The 21,817-nt window shown below is 36.4% G+C and overlaps 1 protein-coding gene across 3 annotated transcripts in view; it reads left to right on the plus strand.

The window, feature by feature from the left end:
• Positions 1–21,817, plus strand: part of PLSCR2 (phospholipid scramblase 2) — a 42,702-nt gene that overhangs the window by 18,139 nt on the left and 2,746 nt on the right. For 2 of the 3 annotated variants that reach the window (XM_017889311.1, XM_017889313.1), the window contains exons 3-7: positions 285–327; positions 3,280–3,500; positions 4,597–4,758; positions 8,719–8,880; positions 16,677–16,740. In XM_017889311.1, the coding sequence (XP_017744800.1) occupies positions 285–327; positions 3,280–3,500; positions 4,597–4,758; positions 8,719–8,880; positions 16,677–16,706 (618 nt within the window). In that variant the 3' untranslated portion in view covers positions 16,707–16,740. The remainder of the gene's footprint in view (positions 1–284; positions 328–3,279; positions 3,501–4,596; positions 4,759–8,718; positions 8,881–16,676; positions 16,741–21,817) is intronic. The other variant, XM_017889312.1, reaches the window with a different exon arrangement.

Below are 21,817 nucleotides of genomic sequence, written 5' to 3' on the forward strand. Positions count from 1 at the left end.
CATTTAGGAAGAACATTGTTTTCTAACTTTTATAGGGATTCCACTATATTAGTTTATTTTACCTAAATTTACAATATTAGTAATGAATGCTTTCAATAAACATATAGCATTTTTAATTAAGAATATGTTAACTTTAGTTTTACAATAAAAGGTAGCAAACTTATTAAAAGTTGATAATGATAAATGTCAATAACTGATTATATGCAGTATTAAACAATAAAACATGAATAGTAATTGATTATAAAATATTTAGCATACAACTTAATTTTCTTTTACTATAATAGATAGATATGATACTAATTCATCAGCAAATTGAACTTCTGGAAGGTATGTATTAATTGTATTGCTTATATTTCTAAAAAGAGAAGTTTATGCAAATAAAGATACACCGAAAACTATAAATATAGCATTCCGAGGGATGTGGGATGGTAAACCTGATTATTTACAAATGTCTGTCTTAACAATAATGAAATCAGTAGTCTATTTCTGAACATTAGAAGTTAAATGGTAAAATACAGTTGGCCCTTCCTATCCGTGGGTTCCACCTGTGTGAATTCAATCAACCATGGATCAAAATATATTTTAGAAATTGTACCTGTACTGAGCATGTGCAGACTTCTTTTTCCTTGTCACTATTTCCTAAGCAGTACAATATAACAACTCTTTACATAGCGTTTACCTTGTATTTGCGTATTATAAGAAATCTAGAGATGATTTAAATAATACAGGAGGAGGTTCATAAGTTATATAGAAACACCACGCCATTTTATATCAGGGACTTGAGCAGCCTAGGATTTTCTTATTCACAGGAGGTCCTAGAACCAATCTCCCATGGATACTGTGGGATGACTGCACTATTACGATAAGCATCTGTCCTAATGTTATAAACTCTAATGTAGAAGGAATACAGCCAAGACTTATTTTTGCTCTCTTGTCTCTCTCCAAATAACTTTAAGGGATTCAATCACTTTACCTGACTTCTACCACTTCAGCTCTTTTCTCTCCAATCTGTGATCACCTTGAGAATGGCACAGAGCCACATCCAATATTTTAGTTACCTTAGTACATTTCCAAGTGAGTAAACTTTTTGAATTTGGATGGGAGTGTTTTGGAAAATTGTTGTTCCTGCCCACAGTTTCTCTTGGGAGTTCAGATGAATCCAGTAGAATCTTTGTTCCATGCACTGTAGATTACTAGCCAGGGTGCAGGGGCACTGCAGTGTTGTAGGATGCTGACCAGCAGGCCTCCAGCTTGTCTTCTTAGAAGAGCACTCTTGCTCCTGCTGAATATTCCTGATGCCACCAGATATTTTCTTGGGTCCAGTGCTTCCTAGGTGCACGAATAAATTTAGTAAGCCTCTACATGCTTCAGAAAGGCCGCTAGGGGAATGAGAGCCTAGGTAGAGTTATGAACCACAGTGTCTTCCCTCTGATATGATAAAGTTACTTCTTCTATGTATTATAAAAACTGCTGGTTTTTAGAAAATATCTGTTAAATAAATTCATTTTGCATAGCTGCAGTTTCTTTAACTGGTTGAAATTGTAACTTGAATTGTACAAGCAGAGTAATGAATTTCATTAACATATACAATTGTTACCTATTACATTTAAACTGCTTTTAAAGTACGTGATTAGATATTTATAATGTTCTTGGTTTTTTGTAGTTTTGCTAAATTAAGTTTGCTCTGGAAAGGAGCACTATGTTCTGTAATAGTTTGTATTCTGAATTATTTAAAATGTTTTATTTTATGGAATATATAATAGAGATTATAAAATCCAAAAGGCCAGACAATATACATTATACAGCATTGTATTTATAATTTTTAGATTTATAAGCTTTATATATATTTGCACAATATATGTGCTTCATTGAAAAATACAAAGTTCCACATTTACCAGTTTTAAGTTTTAAAAAAAGACATTTTAATTTTCTTTTCTTTTTTTCTCAAATTGAAAGTCTATATTGTTTGCTAACATCAAGGCATATAAAAGATTATTACTCAGTTTATTTTAGCACCTGAGACTATGACAAATACTTATATCTTACCATGACTGAAAAGTTAATAGATTCTAAAATATAATTGCTGCAATCTTTTATTTTGTCTCCATTTTTCAAGTAACTTGAAGGAAACTTCAAGATTGTGTAACCCCATTGATCTCATTTTATAGGTAAACGAGCTTAAGATTTTTGCAAGTAAGTTACATAATTAAACAATTAGTTGGATAATAGATGCCCACACAGGAATTAATTTTTTTTAATTCGATTTTAAATTTTTTCACAAACTTTTGTCTATAGCAGATGTTGAGGTCAAGTGCAGTTCCTATATAGGCACAGTCCAGGACCTGTTTGAGTCCCACCATAGACTCTTAAGGAAGTTTATGGTAATAGGACTTGTGAGGAACATTTCTGTATGATGTTATGATGTCCTTTTGTGGATAGTGGGACAATTCATTGCTCCTTCATGGCTTTAAACAAGGAGAGGTTTCCAATGTGTGGTTCAATATGGAAGTCCTTGGTAAGACACCATGTGAGCGTCAGCATTTTGTGTTCCTCTGTTTCCCCAAGAGGTCAGCCTATCTAAGGTACAGAGTTCACTTAGGATGCTCATGGTCTAGATATTCTGAGTTGAAGCCCTGATTGCCAAGCACCTTCCCCATTTGTTTAATATTCATCTCTTACTTTCAAATTACTGCAGAGCTAAATAAGGGCGCCCTGAGCCCAATGTGATGTTCTAATTTGCCTTCCATTTTTGCCTCTCACTTTTTATGCATGTGCCTTGAGAATTAACCCTCTTATTACCTTTCATCAAATGGTGCAAACAAACAAGACATAAGTGTGGCTTGTAAAACGAAATCTTAAACCAATTGATTTAATATATTTTTTGCAATCATCCTATATTCCTCTCCGTAATATACAATAACTATACCAAATAAATGGATGTTTTATCCGTACACCTAGCACCACTGTGCTTACCTGCAGTATTGCCCCAACCCTCAGCAGCAAAGTCTCTCTTCTCATAGGAGTCTATGGGATTAGAAAAATATGACTTGCTTTCTTTTCCATGTCTCACAGAAGGACTCAATTTCTCCATACATTAATAGCCTAGCTTCCTCCTTTCCCTTTGCCTTTTTCCTCTGCTTGATCAACTCTAAATACCATTCCTTTTTATTCTTTCTATGATACTTGGAGCATCATCTAAAACTAGCTAGATATTATAATATCTTAAGATAGGTTCAATAATTTTAACATAAAGGCAACTGATTTTATTTTCATTTTTAGTCCTATTCAGTTTTGAAAGTAGTAATGTGTATGATATCAAGAACAGCTTTGGGCAGAGGATTTATTTTGCAGCAGAAGATACTAATTTCTGTACCCGAAATTGCTGTGGGCGGTCTAGACCTTTTACCTTGAGGATTACTGATAATGTGGGTCGAGAAGTCATAACTCTGGAAAGACCACTAAGATGTAACTGTTGTTGTTGCCCCTGCTGCCTTCAGGAGGTATGTGAGCAATTACTAGAGCTTTTCGTAAAGTAGTTCAGCAAGGATTTCCACCCTTTCATTGAATCTATATAATCAAATGACATTTAAAGGAATATGGCTCCATGAGCTATATGTTTGGGCTTCTGAATCAATTGTATAAGAAGGGAAGGAAGGCAAGTAAACAACAGGGAATAGTTAGCCTCGTGTCCTGCAGCAGTCTGCCTCATGGGGTTGAGCAACTGCTCAGATATGAGAGTTCTTGATATTCAAGGAAAGGTCAGATAGGGCACCTTTTTCAAATCATTTTTTAGAGATGACTATAAGAGGCGTGGTCGAAACCAGCAGAGCTGCACCATTGAAAATATCCTAAAATTGCATTCTAGGATTATGGGGACAAAAGAATGAAGGAAAGAACAGATGTGTTCATCTCATAATTTTGGCCAACCTACTAAGGGACAAACCTAGGACAAAGTCTTATCTCCTATGTTTTCCATTTCTCCTTTTCAAAATAAAAACCTATATATCTGTGTCATCTGCAAAAGGGATATCCTAAATGGGAATATCTTCAGCTCTGTAAAGACCAGATATCTCTGTTTCATATTGCATGGCAGCCTACTCCTAGAGAATATGATTTCAGGGAAGACACTGGGGTACAGAGATGTTTTAGGAAAATTGGCCTTTTCCAGGATCCCACTGGCCCAACACCGTATCTACCTGGGTAACTTAGTCTTGCATACAGATTGCTGTGAGAACATCACACAGATAGAGATAAAGGCATAGACTTATCTAAAGTCTAATACTGTACTTATTTTGAGAGGATAATTGAAGTTATTTGTAATGAATTGCTTTGTTTTCCATGCCAATTAGGTTTAGGTATAATTATATATTTGTAAGAATATCTATCTGAGGAAAAACTGAGAATTTGATGGGAAATGCTCTATAGTTTGAATAGCACATTAAAATGTGTTACATTGTTTGATCTTTTTTTTAAAAAGTCCTAGGAAGTCCTCACTTACAATGTCTGGCACTTAGGAAATGCTCAGTAAATTAGAGCTATTATTAGATATTTTTATTATGATGATTTATTACATTTATACATATTTTACTTTTGTAGATAGAAATCCAAGCTCCTCCTGGTGTACCAGTAGGTTATGTTACTCAGACCTGGCACCCATGTCTAACAAAGTTTACCATTAAAAATCAGAACAGAGAGGATGTACTAAAAATTAGTGGTCCATGTATTGTGTGCAGCTGTTTTGCAGGTGTTGATTTTGAGGTAAGAGATGTCATAATGTTTATGGAATTTGCTTTTTTAATATAAGAAGAATATAATTTTGCAGAATGTTATGAATGCCTTAAATTAGTATTGTGTACTGATGTCTCAATAGCAAGATAATGTTCCCATATATTTAACTTTGATCAGAGTGGAGGTTATTACTGACTAAAGGTCAGTATTGATAATGATAAATGGATGAAAAAAGAAGCAGAGCTCTGTAGTCAAATAAAAATAAGCAAATCATCTAACACTTAAACATGTTGGTTTCTGTGTGGTGACACTATATATTATCCATTATAAATAAAACTTTAACCTTGTCGTCTAATTCTGATTGCCAAAGCATATGGATCCTTCCTTAATCTGAAATATAGGCTGCCAGTGCTCCAGGCCATGTCCAGAAGTTCCGACATCTTTGAGTTCCTACAGAAAGCCCAATCATGCAAAGATAGTTTTGAGAAAGTCAGTGTAATATGTATTACCCAATTATACTTCTCTGTGGTCTCTTCTCTAACCCTGTATTAAATTAGGTCATTGGAAACCACAATATGTCTCTATATTAAATTCCTGCAGAAATTTCATTACAGCAGTTCTCCAACAGACAGCCTAGCCTTATAATCAAATCATTTAGCTGCAGATGTTTAACCATCAGAAGATTTCATAACGTAATCTTGATTTCCTGATTCTCTTGGAAAATCAGAAAATTTGGTAAACTGGGCCCACAATTCCACAGAATAAGGAATAAAAATCCTAAAGTTGAGTAGGGCTACCTCACTTATGATAAAATGTGGGAACTCTGACAGTGTCCCCACATCTTTCTAAGATTTTGCACTATCCAGTTTCATTCTGTTGCATCCTTCCTTCTGTAATAATATGATTTTTAATTTCTCTATTAGAATTTGGTTATAAAAAATGAATGCTTCCCCTTTTCAACTTCATAATCTGATGACAGAGATGGGAAATTCTAAGAAAACACATGTGTTGTAGAAACTTTTAAAATGCTCTTATAAAGGGATACATATATATGTATATAAAATGTATGATAATATGTGTATATAAAATGTATGATAATATGCATTGGATATATGCATATGTGTGTGGGTGTATATGGGTGTGTGGGTATGTGAGTGTGTAATATGTATGTATGGGAAACTTGTGTAGGGATATGTATAATAATAGTTCTCTTTTCATGCCCATAAAAATCCAGACAAGTGAAAGGAATGATATTAATAAAAGTCTAATAGGAATATAATTTATTCCTAAGAAATGAGTAAATCACTAACAAATTGTGAAACATTCTTAATACTAAAAATTTAGATTTCATTCAGTAGCTCTTCAATTCTCTATGTCTGCAGACACCAGATTCTAAGAGTAACTAATAGTCATACGATTCGAGAATGCAGGAAAATAATGCATATAGTAAATTTTATAGCAATTTTGAGTTTGTAATTTAAAAATACCTTTTCGGTAATCTTTCATAAATTATATGTTTTGAATTATATAGCTCCTCTAGTATCTTACACGTTATTTTAATATATTATTTTGGTGTTTACCTAGGTTCTATGTGCTAGTGGCCTATTTGCATATTTTGCATTTATAATTTACATTGCCAGTAAATGTTTAGCTTTTTTAGACTATCTTTACCAATTATTAGTATTAAATTTACAGATTTATAAATTTCATGCTAATATAATACACTACAATTCTTTTTTTTACTCATTCTTCTGATACCAAATGTGTGGATATTTTTTCCCCGTGTCAACCAATTCTCTTTCTCTACAGATATCTACTGGGTTCCCTACAACACAGGTCAATTCTGACGCTCACTCACCTGGAGTTAATGCAGACACCACAGGTTAAGGTCTCAGTCCCACAAAACTGTTCCGTATTTCAAACTCCAACCACAAATGCAAGACCTCCTGTACATCTAACCAACTGGCTATAAATCAGGGTTCTCACAACCTCCTCCATGAGTTTGACAATTTTTTAAAACTATTTACAAAATGTAGGAACACATTTTATTTATGTTTGCTGATTTATTATAAAGGATACAGATGGATAGCCAGATGAAGAGGTTAATAGAATGAGTTCTGAAAGAGTCCTGAGCAAAGGGGGATCTGTCCCTGTGGAACTGGGGTAAGCCACTTTCATGGCACGTGAGTTCATCAATCCAGAAAGCCTCTGAACCTGTTGTTTAGAGTTCTTAGGAAGTTGCATTATGTAGGCATGACTGATTTAAACCATCGACTGTTGATAAATAATGAACTCCAGCCTTACTCTCATCTCTGGAGGATGGGGATAGGACTGAATGGTTCAATCCTCTAAGCATTGCTTGATTTTTCTGGTGTCCAGCCTGATACTGAAGCTATCAGGAACCCCAAGCAAAAACCACCAGTCATCTTAGTATACAAAAGATTTAGAAGATTCTAAGGATTTTGAAGCTGTGTGCCAGCAATCTGGGACAAAGACCAAATATTAAAGCAAGACTCTCCTATTACCCCTAGTACCTTAGAAAGTTAAGAGAGTTTTAGAAATTCTGTGTCAGGAAGCAGGGATAAAAACTTAATGTAGGCCTGTTGCGGTGGCTTATGTAATCCCAGCACTTTGGGAGGCCGAGGCGGGCAGATGACCTGAAGTCAGGAGTTCGAGACCAGCCTGGCCAATATGGTGAAACCCCGTCTCTACTAAAAATACAAAAATTAGCCGGGCATAGTGGCAGGCACCTGTAATCCCAGCTACGTGGGAGGCTGAAGGCAAGAGAATCACTTAAACCTGGGAGGCGGAGGGTGCAGTGAGTGGAGATAGTGCCATTGCACTCCAGCCTGGGGGACAAGAGTGAGACTTTGCCTAAAAAAAATAAATAAATAAAACCAAAATAAAAAAAAGAACAAAAACAAAACCAAAGAAAAAAAAACTTAATGTGTAGTTCTTATGATATTGTAAATACCAATGTATTATTTCCGGAGGTTGAAGTAATTTTACCTTATTTTCTGTTTTGTTTTAAAAATGTTATACAGAATTTAGCTAAAATTATCTAGACTTTATAACTTTTTTCCATAAAAATTATCTAGACTTTATAATGATCTGCATATGTAGGTCATTATTTATATTTCTGATCCTGTGTTCAAATTTGAAAGTGACATTCCTGACTTGGGTTGACATAACTCTTACATGTGGTTTGGTGAATGTTAGCTATATTCAGCCACTACCTGCCCATCTGGTGAGGTGTTTTTGTCTGAGCACACTCTTTTCAACTCTATATGATGACCCCCAGCTTTCCTCAGCAGAATTTTACAACCTTTATTTTTTTTCACAAAATAGAAAAGTTTTACATTGGAGATCTTTTCTACCTATTATTTTTTTGTTCTTCACACCCCACTAGTTATCTGGTCTTGCCCACACCCTTGACTTGAGGCATCCCATCAAGTTACTTATTGGTTGCTTTTCTTCACTCAAACTGTCATTCTTCTTTTCTAGGCTCTTCGCGTTTTATGTTTTCCTACTGACAGTGGGTGGTAGTGAGGCCTGTCTTCATATTTAAACGTTCAGCTGTGTAAATGCTCTGTGCGTCTCTAAAAAGCAGAAGTCTAATAGGAGTTTCATTTATTTCCTTCCTGATGGCTTCTAGAAATTATATCAAAGAAATACTTCAAATGTATATCCTTTTCTGCTTAAATTTTGTTTGGGGTCAATTCAAATAAATAAAACATATGTTAATGTCTATCTTAATATAAAATAGAAAATGTTAAAAATTTCAGTAAAACTACCTTTATGTAAGTTTTCTACAAAACAGAACAGTTTTTTTATGTATCTATAAATATACAGGAGTCTATATGCATCTAATGTAACATATTAACTGTATGCTCATAATTATACATGCTTCCTGTTACTCCAACTTTAAAAGTACTTTTGCTATAAGTTTTCTATAAATTTTTAAGATTTTTTTTTTTTTTTACAATTTAGATTACATCTCTTGATGAACAAACGGTGGTTGGCAGGATTTCTAAGCACTGGTCTGGGCTTTTAAGAGAGGCATTTACAGATGCTGACAACTTTGGAATCCAATTCCCTAGAGACCTTGATGTTAAACTGAAAGCCGTGATGATTGGTGCCTGTTTCCTCATTGTAAGTCTATTCCTGCTAATCTTGGTTACAGATGTCTTCTCTAGAATCATTCTGAAATAATTTAATGAATTATACATTTTAAGATAAACATTTAGAGTATAAAGTTTTTATAAAATGTTCTCATTTAATCCCAGCACTGAAATTCTATTTGATTCTGATTCTCTGGACTTACAGGCAGTTAGTTTATGTCTGAAGAGTCTACATACTTTCAAATGGCAAGAGAATAACTTTATATGCTAAGAAGAAGCTCTGGTTTGGGGGAGGGTTGTTAAAAAATCAAATATGTTATTAGAAGAAAAATCTGAAGCTAGTCTTACATGGAATAAAACTCAGTGAAACACAGAAATTTCATCCTGACTCATTAAATTAAAACATCTAACATGAGATTATAAAGTGCAATAAGAGTATACATTCAATCAAGCCTCTAAACATAACTGCCAGTTTACAGAAAATACATGGGGTAAAGCGGTGATTCTGAATGTATATTTATATTAGAATTATCTAGACACTTTTTGAAAGCCCTCAAGTACCAGGCCATTCCCCACTTCAACTAAACAAGAAGCTCAGAGTCAGAAGTTTGTGTAGTGCCCCAGATGATACGAACATGCAGCCAAAGTTGAGGTTTATGGAAACAGAGCAATGGTCCTCAACTTTAGCTGCACAGTAGAAACACCTGGATAACTTTCAAACTCCTCATGTCCATCCAAATTTACTAAACTAAAATCTCTGGAGTTAGGATGAAGACTTCAAGCTGTTTGAAGCTCCCAGGTGATTCCAATATTCAATCAAGGTTTGAAATGCCAGATAGATATCTTAAACATTAATTTGGTGATATAATCAGAAAACCTTAACAGAGAATATACAGCAAAAAGGACCTAGCTCCTTCAACAAGTAAATGGTAATGAAAATAATGGGGTAAAGTTAAACAGGAGAAGCTGATGAAGATGGCTGAATAGAAGGCTCTGAGAATTATCCCCATTGCAGGAACTCCAAATTGAACAACTGTCCACACAACAGAAAGCAATTTCATAAGAACTAAAAATCAGTCAAATGATCATTGTACCTGGTTTAAAGATCACGTTAAAAAAAGGCACTGAGGAGGGTAGGAAAGACAGTCTTGAATTGCCTAAACCACTCCTCCCACATACCTGGCAGTGGCTATCTGGTGGAGAGACAGAATCCGTGTGTTTGGGGGAGGGAGAACACAGTGATTGTGGGATTTTGTGTTGGAACTCTGTGCTTCCCTGTCATAGCAGAAAATAACATGTGGCATAGCACTCATGGAGATGGCATATAAACCAGCCTTAGCCAGAGGGGCATTGCTCATCCCACCATTCCAAACCTGAGTTCTGACAAACCTTGCTACCATGAGCTAAAGTGCTCTGGGCTTCTAAATAAACTTGAAAGACACTCTAAGCCACAAGGACCACAATACCAGGGCAAGTCCCAGTGCTGTGCTGTGATGGGCATGGAGCCACTGGACTCATGGTGCCTATAACCTAGTGAGACACCAGCCAGGGCAGCACAAGGAGTGCTTGCATCACCCCTTCCCCAACTCCAGGCAGCACAGCTTGCAGTTCCAGTAGAGACTCCTTCCCTCTTCATGAGGAGAGAGGAGGAGAGAATAAAGAGGTCTTTTTCTTGCAACTTGGATACCACCCCTAGCACCCAGACAATATTTCTAAACACACTGCAGGCCAGAAGAGAACCCACTGCCTTCAAGGGAAGGACCCAGTCCTGCTAGGATTTATTGCCTGCTGACTAAAGAGCCCTTGGGTCCTAATGTCTGTCCTGTTGGTAGCCAAGCAGTACTTGGTGTGGGCATTAGGGGAGACTCTAAGACATGCTTACTTCAGGTGTGGCCCAGCACACTCCCAGCTGTGGCAGATATGGGGAGATATGGGAAAGTAAATATGGCTGCAGTAACCGAAAACAGATCAAAACACCCAAGTTCTTTTGAATACCTGGAAAGCCTTCCCAAGAAGGACAGGTACAAACAAGCCCAGACTGCAAACACTGCAATAAACACCTAACTCTTCAATGCTCGAACCCTCCTACCTGAGGAAAGAAGAGGAAAGAGGACAGAAGATTTTGTCTTGCAGCTTGTATACCAGCTTGGCCACAGTGGGAGAGAACACCAAGTGGGCTCTAGAGTCCATAATTCCAGGCCGTGGCTCCTGGATGGCATTTATGAACTTGTGCTGGGCCAGAGGGGAGCCTGCTGCCATGAAGGGAGATATTCAGGACTGGCACAATTCACTACAAGGTGACTGAAGAGCCCTTGGGCCTTGAGTGAACATCAGTGGTAGCTAGGTAATACTTAACATCAATGGCAGCTAAACAGTATGTATTATGGGCCTGGGGTGGTGGTGGCCAAGGGGAGAGACATTTTTTCTTAAGGAAATGGAAGAAAAGCATGTGAAGATTTTTTTCCTTGCAACTTGGGTTGTAGCTCAGCCACGAATATGGCACCAAGCAGATTCAACTAAGGTTCCTGACTCCAGACTCAGGCTCCTGGACAGTATCTCTGGACCTACCCAGGATCAGGAGGGAACCTGATGCCCTGAAAGAAAGGATACAAGCCTGACTGGATTTGACACTTGCCAATAGTAGAGCTCTTGGGACTTGAGTGAACATAGGTGGTAGCCAGGTAGCGGTCATTGCAGAACTTAGGCAAGACCCGGTGCTGTGCTGGCTTTGAGTCTGACTCAGTGCAGTTCCAGTGGTGGTGGTCACAGGGGTTTTTGTATTACCCTTCCCTCAGATCTAGGTAGCTCAGCACAGAGATGCTCCTTGTTGGGGGAAAGTCAGGGAAGAGAACAAGAGTCTGCTGGTATCACAGGGAATGTTTCTGGATTTTACCTAAGACTGCCAAGGGATTACCTCTATGAGTCTCCAAGAGCCACAGCATTACTAGGTTTGGGGTATCCACAAAAGTACGTATGGCTGCAGTAACCAAAAACTTAGATCAAAACATCCAAGTTCTTTTGAATACCTGGAAAGCCTTCCCAAGAAGGACAGGGGTACAAACAAGCCCAGACTGCAAACACTGCAATAAACACCTAACTCTTCAATGCCCAAACATGAATTAACATCCACAAACATCAAGACCATCTGGGAAAACATGGCCTCACCAAATGAACTAAATAAGGCACCAGGGACCAATCATGGAGAGACAAAGATACATGAACTTATGGACAGAGAATTCAAAACAGTTGTTTTGAGAACACTCAACAAAATATAAGTTAACACAGAGGAGGAATTCAGAATCCTATCAGATTACTTTAACAAATAGATTGAAATAGCTAAAAAGAAACAAGCAGAAATTCTGGAGTTGAATAATGCAATGGATGTATTGAAGAATGCACCAGAGTCTCTCAACAGTAGAGCTGATGGAGCAGAATAAAGAATGAGTGGGCTTAAAGACAGGATATTTGAAAATACGTAGTCAGAGGAGACAAAAAATAAAAATAAAAAACAATGAAGCTTGCTTGCGAGATCCAGCAAACAGCCTCAAAAGGGCAAATCTAAGAGTTATTTGTCATAAAGAGAAGGTAGAGAAAGAGACAAGAGTAGAAAGTTTATTCAAGGGGATAACAGAGAACTTTTCAAACCTAGAGAAAGATACAAATATTCAAATACAAGAAGGTTATAGAACTCCAAGCATGTTTAACCCAAAGAAAACTACCTCAAGGCATTTTATATTCAAACTCCCAAATGTTAATGATAAAGAAAGGATCCTAAAAGCAGCAAGAGAAAAAAAATAAATAAATAACATAAAGGCAAGATCTGATACATGTGGCAGCAGACTTCTCAGGTCAAAAGAGAGTGGCTTGGCATATTTAAAGTGCTGAAGGAAAGAAATGTTTATCATAGAATAGTATATCCAACAAAATTATCTTTCAAACATGAAGGAGAAATACAGACTTTTCCAAGCAAACAAAAGTTGAGTAATTTCATTAACACCAGACCTGTCCTACAATAAATGCTAAAGGGAGTTCTTCAATCTGAAAGCAGATGTTAACAAGTAACAAAAAATCATCTGAAGGTACAAAACTCACTGGTAATAAATAGTAAGTACACAGATAAACACAGGATATTATAACACTGTGATTGTAGTGTGCAAACTACTCACATGGTAAGTAGAAAGACTGGAATATAAACCTATTAAAAATAAAAATTGCAACAACTCTCTAAGACATAGACAGTATAATAATATATGAATAGAAACAACAAGAATGGGATGATGAAATTAAAGTGTAGATTTTTTTATTACTTTTCTCTTTGTTTGTTCATGCAATCAGTGTTAAGTTTCCATGAGTTTATAATAATGGGCTGTAAGATATTATCTGCCAGCCTCAGAGTAATCTTAAATCAAAAACATAGAAAAGATACATACAGAATCAAAAGCAAGAAATTAAAACAGGCCACCAGAGAAAATCCCTTTCTCTAAAAGGATGACAAGAAGGAAGGAAAGAAGGAAGAGAATATCACAAAAATAACCAGAAAACAAAATAACAAAATGACGGGAATAAGTCCTTACTTATCAATAATGGCATTGAATATAAATGGACTAAACTCTCCAATCAAAAGACATGGAATGATTGAACAGGAAAAAAAATAAAATAAAAAATAAAAAAAACCAACCACTTGTTGCCCTCAGGAAACACACTTCACCTCTAAAGACACACACAGACTGAAAATAAAAAGGTGGAAAAAAATTCCATGAAAATGAAGAGCAGGACTAGTTAGACAATATAGATTTCAAGACAAAAACTGTAAAAAGAGGCAACAAAGGAATTGTGTAATGACGCAGGGGTCAATTTTGCAAGAAGATGTAACAATTGTAAATATATATGCACCCAATACTGGAGCACTCAGATGTAGAAAGCAAATATTATTAGAGGTAAAGGGAGAAATAGACCCCAATGCAATAATAGCTGAAGACTTCAACACCCTACTTTCGGCACTGGACAGATCTTCCAGACAGAGAAATAACAAAAAAACATCAAATCGAATCTGCACTATAAACCAAATGGACCCAAAAGATATTTTCAGAACAGTTAATCCAATGGCTATAGAATACACATTCGTCTCCTTAGCATATGGCTCATTCTTGAGGATAAACTATATGTTAGGCCACAAAAAAAGTCTTAAAGATTCTTTTTTTTTTTTTTTTTTTGAGACGGAGTTTCGCTCTGTCGCCCAGGCTGGAGTGCAGTGGCCAGATCTCAGCTCACTGCAAGCTCCGCCTCCCGGGTTTACGCCATTCTCCTGCCTCAGCCTCCCGAGTAGCTGGGACTACAGGCGCCCACCACCTCACCCGGCTAATTTTCTGTATTTTTTAGTAGAGACGGGGTTTCACCGTGTTAGCCAGGAGGGTCTCGATCTCCTGACCTTGTGATCCGCCCGTCTCGGCCTCCCAAAGTGCTGGGATTACAGGCTTGAGCCACCGCGCCCGGCCTTAAAGATTCTTTAAAAATGAAATTAAATTAAATATCTCCTCTGACCACAATGGAATAAAACTAGAAATCAATAACAAGAAGAACTTGTGGAAATTAAACAAAAAAAAAATATGGAAATTAAACAATATGCTCCTAAATTACCAGTGGGTAAATGAAGAAACCAAGAAGGAAATTAACAAGTTAATTGAAACAAATGATAATGGAAACAGAACATACTAAACGCTGTGGGATACAGCAAAAGCAGTACGAAGAAGAATGTTTATAGCAATAAGCCCCCATATCAAAAAAGTAGAAAAAAGTTCAAATAAATAGCCTAACAATGAATCTCAAAGGGTCAGAAAAGCAAGAGCAAATCAAACTCAAAATTAGTTGAAGAAAATAAATAATAAAGTTCAGAGCAAAAATAAATAAATAAAATTGAACTTTAAAAAAATATAAAAGATCAACAAAGTAAAAATTGTTTTTTGGAAAGATAAATAAAATCAACAAAGCTTTAGCCTGAGGAACTAAGAAAACAGAGAGAAGACCCAAATAAATAACATCAGAGATGAAAAAGGAGACACTTTAATTGTTACTGCAGAAATTCAAAGGATCGTTAAAGACTACTATCAACAACTGTATGCCAATAAGTTGGAAAACCTAAAAGAAATGGATAAATTTCTAGACACATATTATCTACCAAGATTGAACCATGAAAAAATCTAAAACCTGAACAGACAATAAGTAATAAGATCAAAACCATAATAAAAGTCTCCCAGCAAAGAAAACCCAAGACCCAATGGCTTCGGTGCTGAATTTTACCAAACATTTAAAGAATGAATACCAATGCTTCTCAAGCTACTGAGAAATAGAGGGGGAAGGAATACATGCAAACTTATTCTATGAGACCAGTATTATGCTGATACCAAAACCAAACAAAGACATATTTAAAAAAGAAAACTACAGGTTAATATCCCTGATGAACATTGATCCAAAAATCCTTAACAACATACTAGCAAGTCAAAATCAACAGTACATCAAAAAGATCATTTGCCATGATTGAGTGGGATTTATCCCAGAGAAGCAAAAATGGTTCAACATATGTTTTGGATATAGCCACTTATCAGATATATGGTTTGCAGATATTTTCCCCAATCCATTGGCTGTCTCCTTACTGTGTTTATTGCTTCCTTTGCTGCACAGAAGCTTGTTAATTTGAGGAAATTCCCTTTGTCTCTTTTGTTTTGCTGTCTGTGCTTTTGGGTCATATCCAAGAAATCATTTCTCAAACCAATTTCATGGAGATTTCCCCCTATATTTTCTTCTAGTTGTTTTACAGTACAGGTTTTACATTTAAGTCTTTAATTCATTTTAATTTTACTTTCATATATGGTGTGAAATAAGGGTCAAAATCCATTCTTCTGTATGTATATTTCATCTTCAAAACACCATTATTTAAGGGTACTGTCCTTTCCTCTTGTTTGTGTCATTGTGTGCTGGTGGTACCTTTGTCAAAAATCAGTTGATTATAAATGTTTGGGTTTATTTCTGTGCTTCCTTTCCTGTTTCATTGGTCAGTGTGTCTGTTTCTAAGCCAGTATCAAGCTGTTTTGATTACTATATCTTTGTAATGTATTTTGAAATCAGGTAGTGTGATGCCTCCAGTTTTGTTTCTCTTGCTAAAGACCGCTTGGGTATTTGGGGTCTTTTGTGATTCCATACAAATTTTATGATTTTTTTTCTACATCTATGAAAAATTCATTGGTATTTTGAGAGAGATGACATTGAATCTGTAGTTCCCTTTCAGTAGTATGGACATCTTGGCAATATTAATTATTCCAATTCAGAAACACAGAATATCTTTCTATTTATTTGTGCCTTCTTCAGATTGTCTTATAGTTTTCAGTATACAGAATGTTTGCCTTTTTGGTTAAATGTATTCCTTAGTATTTAATACTTTCTGATGCTGTTGTAAGTGGAATTATTTTCTTAATTTGTTGTACATGGAATGAATTCAAATTACAAGAAGAGTTATATTACTAGAGAAGGACTGCAAAACATTAAATAAGAAAGATTTCAGGAGGATAAAAGTGACACTTACAGAAATTGACATAGGATTAATTAAATTAATGCAGGTGTCAATAAATACATAGGATTATAGGATTTAATTTCTATTAAAATAGATAGCTGAAGGTAGAGATCTTATACCTGTAGACTTTTCTCCCATTACTTATTATAGTTAATTTTTCTTATTTAACGGACACTTAGCTGTGTTTCATCAGATCCCTTAGCATTTCTGCATCTGATCTCTGGTTTCTGAGAACTCATTTCTGTATTTTTGTTTTTATCTAGGACTACATGTTTTTTGAAAGAACTAGGTAGTGACTGGAATGTCAGAGTGTGGGAGTGGATTAATGTAAGTCTCCTCAGAAAATTTGAAGTCTGTATATTGATTAGGGTTATCTAAAAGAAAAATTCAGTGTTTTTTCTTTTCTTTATTTAAATTACTTACACCTGTGTGAGTTAAGCTGTGATGCTTGTAGCTCTGAGTACATAATTTCACTTTTCAAATTCTAACATTTATTTTATCACTGGGTTATAAATGTTTTACATATTTTATTAGATTATTCATTGTATATTTAGGGAAAAGAATATAGGAATTTTTAAATTTAGACACACAACCTCCTTTGAAAGACTACTTGAATTATAGTCTGAGTTTTCCATTTTATAAGCAAAAATTAAAGGCTTATTAAAGGGAGTTTTTAAAATGTATCATTATAATTTTACTTTTTAAAGCTAGTTTTAATTTATTTTTATAGTAAAAATTAATATGCAAATACTGTATACTCAGAAAACAACTTAAAATTGGCACAATTTCAGTCTCTTTTACCATGCTAAATATTTAATATGCATATTCTCAAGCAAAAGTAAATGTGAATTTTTTTTTTTCTTTTTTGAGACGGAGTCTAGCTCTGTCACTCAGGCTGGAGTATCTTTTAATCTTCAGGAAAGCACACTATATTTAACTTCTCCTATCAGCTAACCTAGTACTATAAATAAGATTTTCATAATGACCACATGATAAATTAACAATTTTTTATGGTTTTCAGTAAATAAAGAAAGATATGACTATGTAAGTCTATTCAAAAGATAGACTCATTCTAAAATTTGGTATTGTTATCACTTTTGAAGTTATTTATTATCACATGGCTCCTGTATTCTATCATTCCCAGAATATGTTAGTTACAAGATTAATCAGGTGTAAATGAAACAAAAAATGTGTGTATCTTTACAAAGCATACTTCATCAGTGGTCTTAGGTTATTTGATGCCAAAAATCAAATTCCTAAAGTAAAATTTATTGATTTAATTTTGCATATTTTATTTTGTTATTAAAAAAAAAACTGGATAATCCATCCATGTGGCATTTTAGACCATACACACTTACCTCCTTTAAAATCACCTTTAAGGAGGAGGTTCCAAGATGGCTAAATAGGAACAGCTCTAGTCTACCACTCCCAGCATAAGCAACCCAGAAGATGGGTGAGTTCTGCATTTCCAACTGAGCAAACAGCACACCAGAAGATTATATCCCATGCCTGCCTCAGAGGGTCCCACGCCCATGGAGCCTCACTCACTGCTAGCACAGCAGTCTGAGATCAAACTGCAAGGTGGCAGCAAGGCTAGGGGAGCAGCATCTGCCATTGCAGAGGCTTGAGTAGGTAAACAAAGCAGCCAAGAAGCTCAAACTGTGTGGAGCCCACTGCAGCTCAAGGAGGCCTGCCTGCCTCCGTAGACTCCACCTCTGGAGACAGGGCATAGCTGAACAAAAGGCAGCAGAAACTTTTGCAGGCTTAAGTGCCCCTGTCTGACAGCTTTGAAGAGAGTAGTCATTCTCCCAGCACAGAGTTGGAGATCTGAGAATGGACAGACTGCCTCCTCAAGTGGGTTCCTGAACCCTGAGTAGCCTAACTGGGAGGCATCTCCCGGTAGGGGCCAATTGACACCTCATATGGCTGGGGGCCCCTCTGAGATGAAGCTTCCAGAGGAAGGATCAGGCAGCAATATTTGCGTTCTGCAATATTTGTTGTTCTGCAGCCTCCTCTGGTGATACCCAGGCAAACAGGGACTGGAGTGGACCTCAAGCAAACTCCCAACAGACCTGCAGCTGAGGGTCCTGGCTGTTAGAAGGAAAACTAACAAACAGAAAAGACATCCACACCAAAACCCATCTGTACGTCACCATCATCAAAGACCAAAGGTAGATAAAACAACAAAGATGGGGAGAAACCAGAGCAGAAAAGCTGAAAATTCTAGAAATCAGAGTGCCTCTTCTGTTCCAAAGAAATGCAGCTCCTCGCCAGCAATGGAACAAAGCTGGATGGAGAATGACTTTGACAAATTGAGAGAAGAAGGTCTCAGACGATCAGTAATAACAAACCTCTCCGAGATAAAGGAGGATGTTCAAACCTATTGCAAAAAAGCTAAAAACCTTGAAAAAGATTAGATGAATGGCTAACTAGAATAAACAGCATAGAGAAGACCTTAAACTACTTGATGGAGCTGAAAAACGTGGCATGAGAACTACCTGATGCATGCACAAGCTTCAGTAGCCGATTCGATCAACTGGAAGAAAGGGTATCAGTGATTGAAGATCAAATTAATGAAATGAAGTGAGAGGAGAAGTTAAGAGAAAAAAGAGTGAAAAAAAAAAAATGAACAAAGCTTCCAAGAAATATAGGGCTATGTGAACAGACCAAATCTACATCTGATTGGTGTACCTGAAAGTGATGGGGAGAATGGAACCAAGTTGGAAATCACTCTGCAGGATATTATCCAGAAGAACTTCCCCAACCTAGCAAGTCAGGTCAACATTCAAAAAAAGGAAGTAAAGAGAATGCCACAAAGATACTCCTCGAAAGGAGCAACTCCAGGACACATAATTGTCAGATTCACCAAAGTTAAAACTAAGGAAAAAATGTTAAGGGCAGACAGAGAGAAAGGACGTGTTACCCACAAAGGGAAGCCCATCAGACTAACAGTGGATCTCTGAGCAGAAACTCTTCAAGCCAGAGGAGAGTGGGGGCCAATATTCAACATTCTAAAACAGAAGAATTTTCAACCCAGAATTTCATATCCAGCCAAACTAAGCTTCATAATTGAAGGAAAAATGAAATCCTTTACAGATAAGCAAATATTGAGACATTTTGTCACCACCAGGCCTGCCCTACAAGAGCTCCTGAAGGAAGCACTAAACATGGAAAGGAACAACCAGTATCACCCACTGCAAAAACATGCCAAATTGTAAAGACCACTGATGCTAGGAAGAAAGCGAATCAACTAACTAGCTCAATAACCAGCTAACATCTTAATGACAGGATCAATTCACACATAACAATATTAACCTGAAATGTAAATGGGCGAAATGATCCAATTAAAAGACACAGACTGGCAAATTGGATAAAGAGTCAAGACCTATCAGTGTGCTGTATTGAGGAGACCCATCTCACATGCAGAGACATACATAGGCTCAAAATAAAGGGATGGAGGAAGATCTACCAAGCAAATGGAAAACAAAATAAAAAAGCAGAGGTTGCAATCCTAGTCTCTGATAAAACAGACTTTAAACCAACAAAGACCAAAAGAGACAAAGGCCATTTCATAATGGTAAAGGGATCAATTCAACAAGACGAGCTAACTATCCTGAATATATATGCACCCAATACAGGAGCACTCAGATTCATAGAGCCAGTCCTTAGAGACCTTCAAAGAGACTTAGACTCCCAAACAATAATAATAGGAGACTTTGACATCCCACTGTCAACATTAGATAGATCAACGAGACAGAAAGTAAACAAGGATATCCAGGAATTGAACTCAGCTGTGCACCAAGCAGACCTAATAGATATCTACACAACTCTCCACCCCAAATCAACAGAATATACATTCTTCTCAGCACCAATAGCACTTATTCCAAAACTGACCACATAGTTGGAAGTAAAGCACTCCTCAGCAAATGCAAAAGAACAGAAATTATAACAAACTGTCTCTCAGACCACAGTGCAATCAAACTGGAACTAAGGATTAAGAAACTCACTCAAAACTGCTCAACTACATGGAAACTGAACAACCTGCTCCTGAATGACTACTGGGTAAATAAGGATATGAAGGCAGAAATAAAGACGTTATTTGAAACCAATGAGAACAAAGACAACATGCCAGAATCTCTGGGACACATTTAAAGCAGTGTGTAGAGGGAAATTTATAGCACTAAATGCCCACAAGTGAAACCAGGAATGATCTAAAATTGACACCTTAACATCACAATGAAAAGAACTAGAGAAGCAAGAGCAAACACATTCAAAAGTTAGCAGAAGGCAAGAAATAACTAAGATCAGAGCAGAACTGAAGGAGACAGAGACACAAAAAACCCTTCAAAAAAATCAATGAATCTAGAAGCTGGTTTTTTGAAAAGATCAGCAAAATTGGTAGACCGCTAGCAAGACTAATACAGAAGAAAAGAGAGAACAATCAAATACATGTAATAAAAAATGATAAAGGGGATATCAACACTGATCCCATAGAAATACAAACTACCATCAGAGAATACTATAAATACCTCTATGCAAATAAACTACAAAATCTACAAGAAATGGGATAAATTCCTGGACTCATACACCCTCCCAAGACTAAACCAGGAAGAATTTGAATCACTGAATAGACCCATAATAGGCTCTGAAATTGAGGCAATAATTAATAGCCTACCAACCAAAAAAAGTCCAGGACCAGATGAATCCACAGCTGAATTCTATCAGAGGTACAAAGAAGAGCTGGTAACATTCCTTCTTTCTATTCCAATCAATAGAAAAGGAGGGAATCCTCCCTAACTCATTTTATGAGGCCAGCATCGTCCTGATACCAAAGCCTGGCAGAGACACAAGTTAGGAGAATTTTAGACCAATATCCCTGATGAACATTGATGCAAAACTCCTCAATGAAATACTGGCAAACTGAATCCAGCAGCACATCAAAAAGCTTATCCACCATAATCAAGTGGACTTCATCCCTGGGATATAAGCCTGGTTCAACATATGCAAATCAATAAATGTAATCCAGCATATAAACAGAACCAAAGACAAAAACCACATGATTATCTCAATAGATGCAGAAACGGCCTTTGACAAAATTCAACAGCCCTTCATGCTAAAAACTCTCAATAAATTCAGTATTGATGGAACGTATCTCAAAATAGTAAGAGCTATTTATGACAAACCCACAGCCAATATCATACTGAATGGGCAAAAACTGGAAGCATTCCCTTTAAACACTGGCACAAGACAGAGATGCCCTCTCTCACCACTCCTATTCAACATAGTGTTGGATGTTCTGGCGAGGGCAATCAGGTAAGAGAAAGAAAGAAAGGGTATTCAAGTAGGAAAAGAAGAAGTCAAATTGCCCGTGTTTGCAGATGACATGATTGTATATTTAGAAAAC

The sequence above is a fragment of the Rhinopithecus bieti genome, unplaced genomic scaffold, assembly GCF_001698545.2.
Source record: "Rhinopithecus bieti isolate Rb0 unplaced genomic scaffold, ASM169854v2 scaffold_19037, whole genome shotgun sequence".
Taxonomy (NCBI): Eukaryota; Metazoa; Chordata; class Mammalia; order Primates; family Cercopithecidae; genus Rhinopithecus; species Rhinopithecus bieti.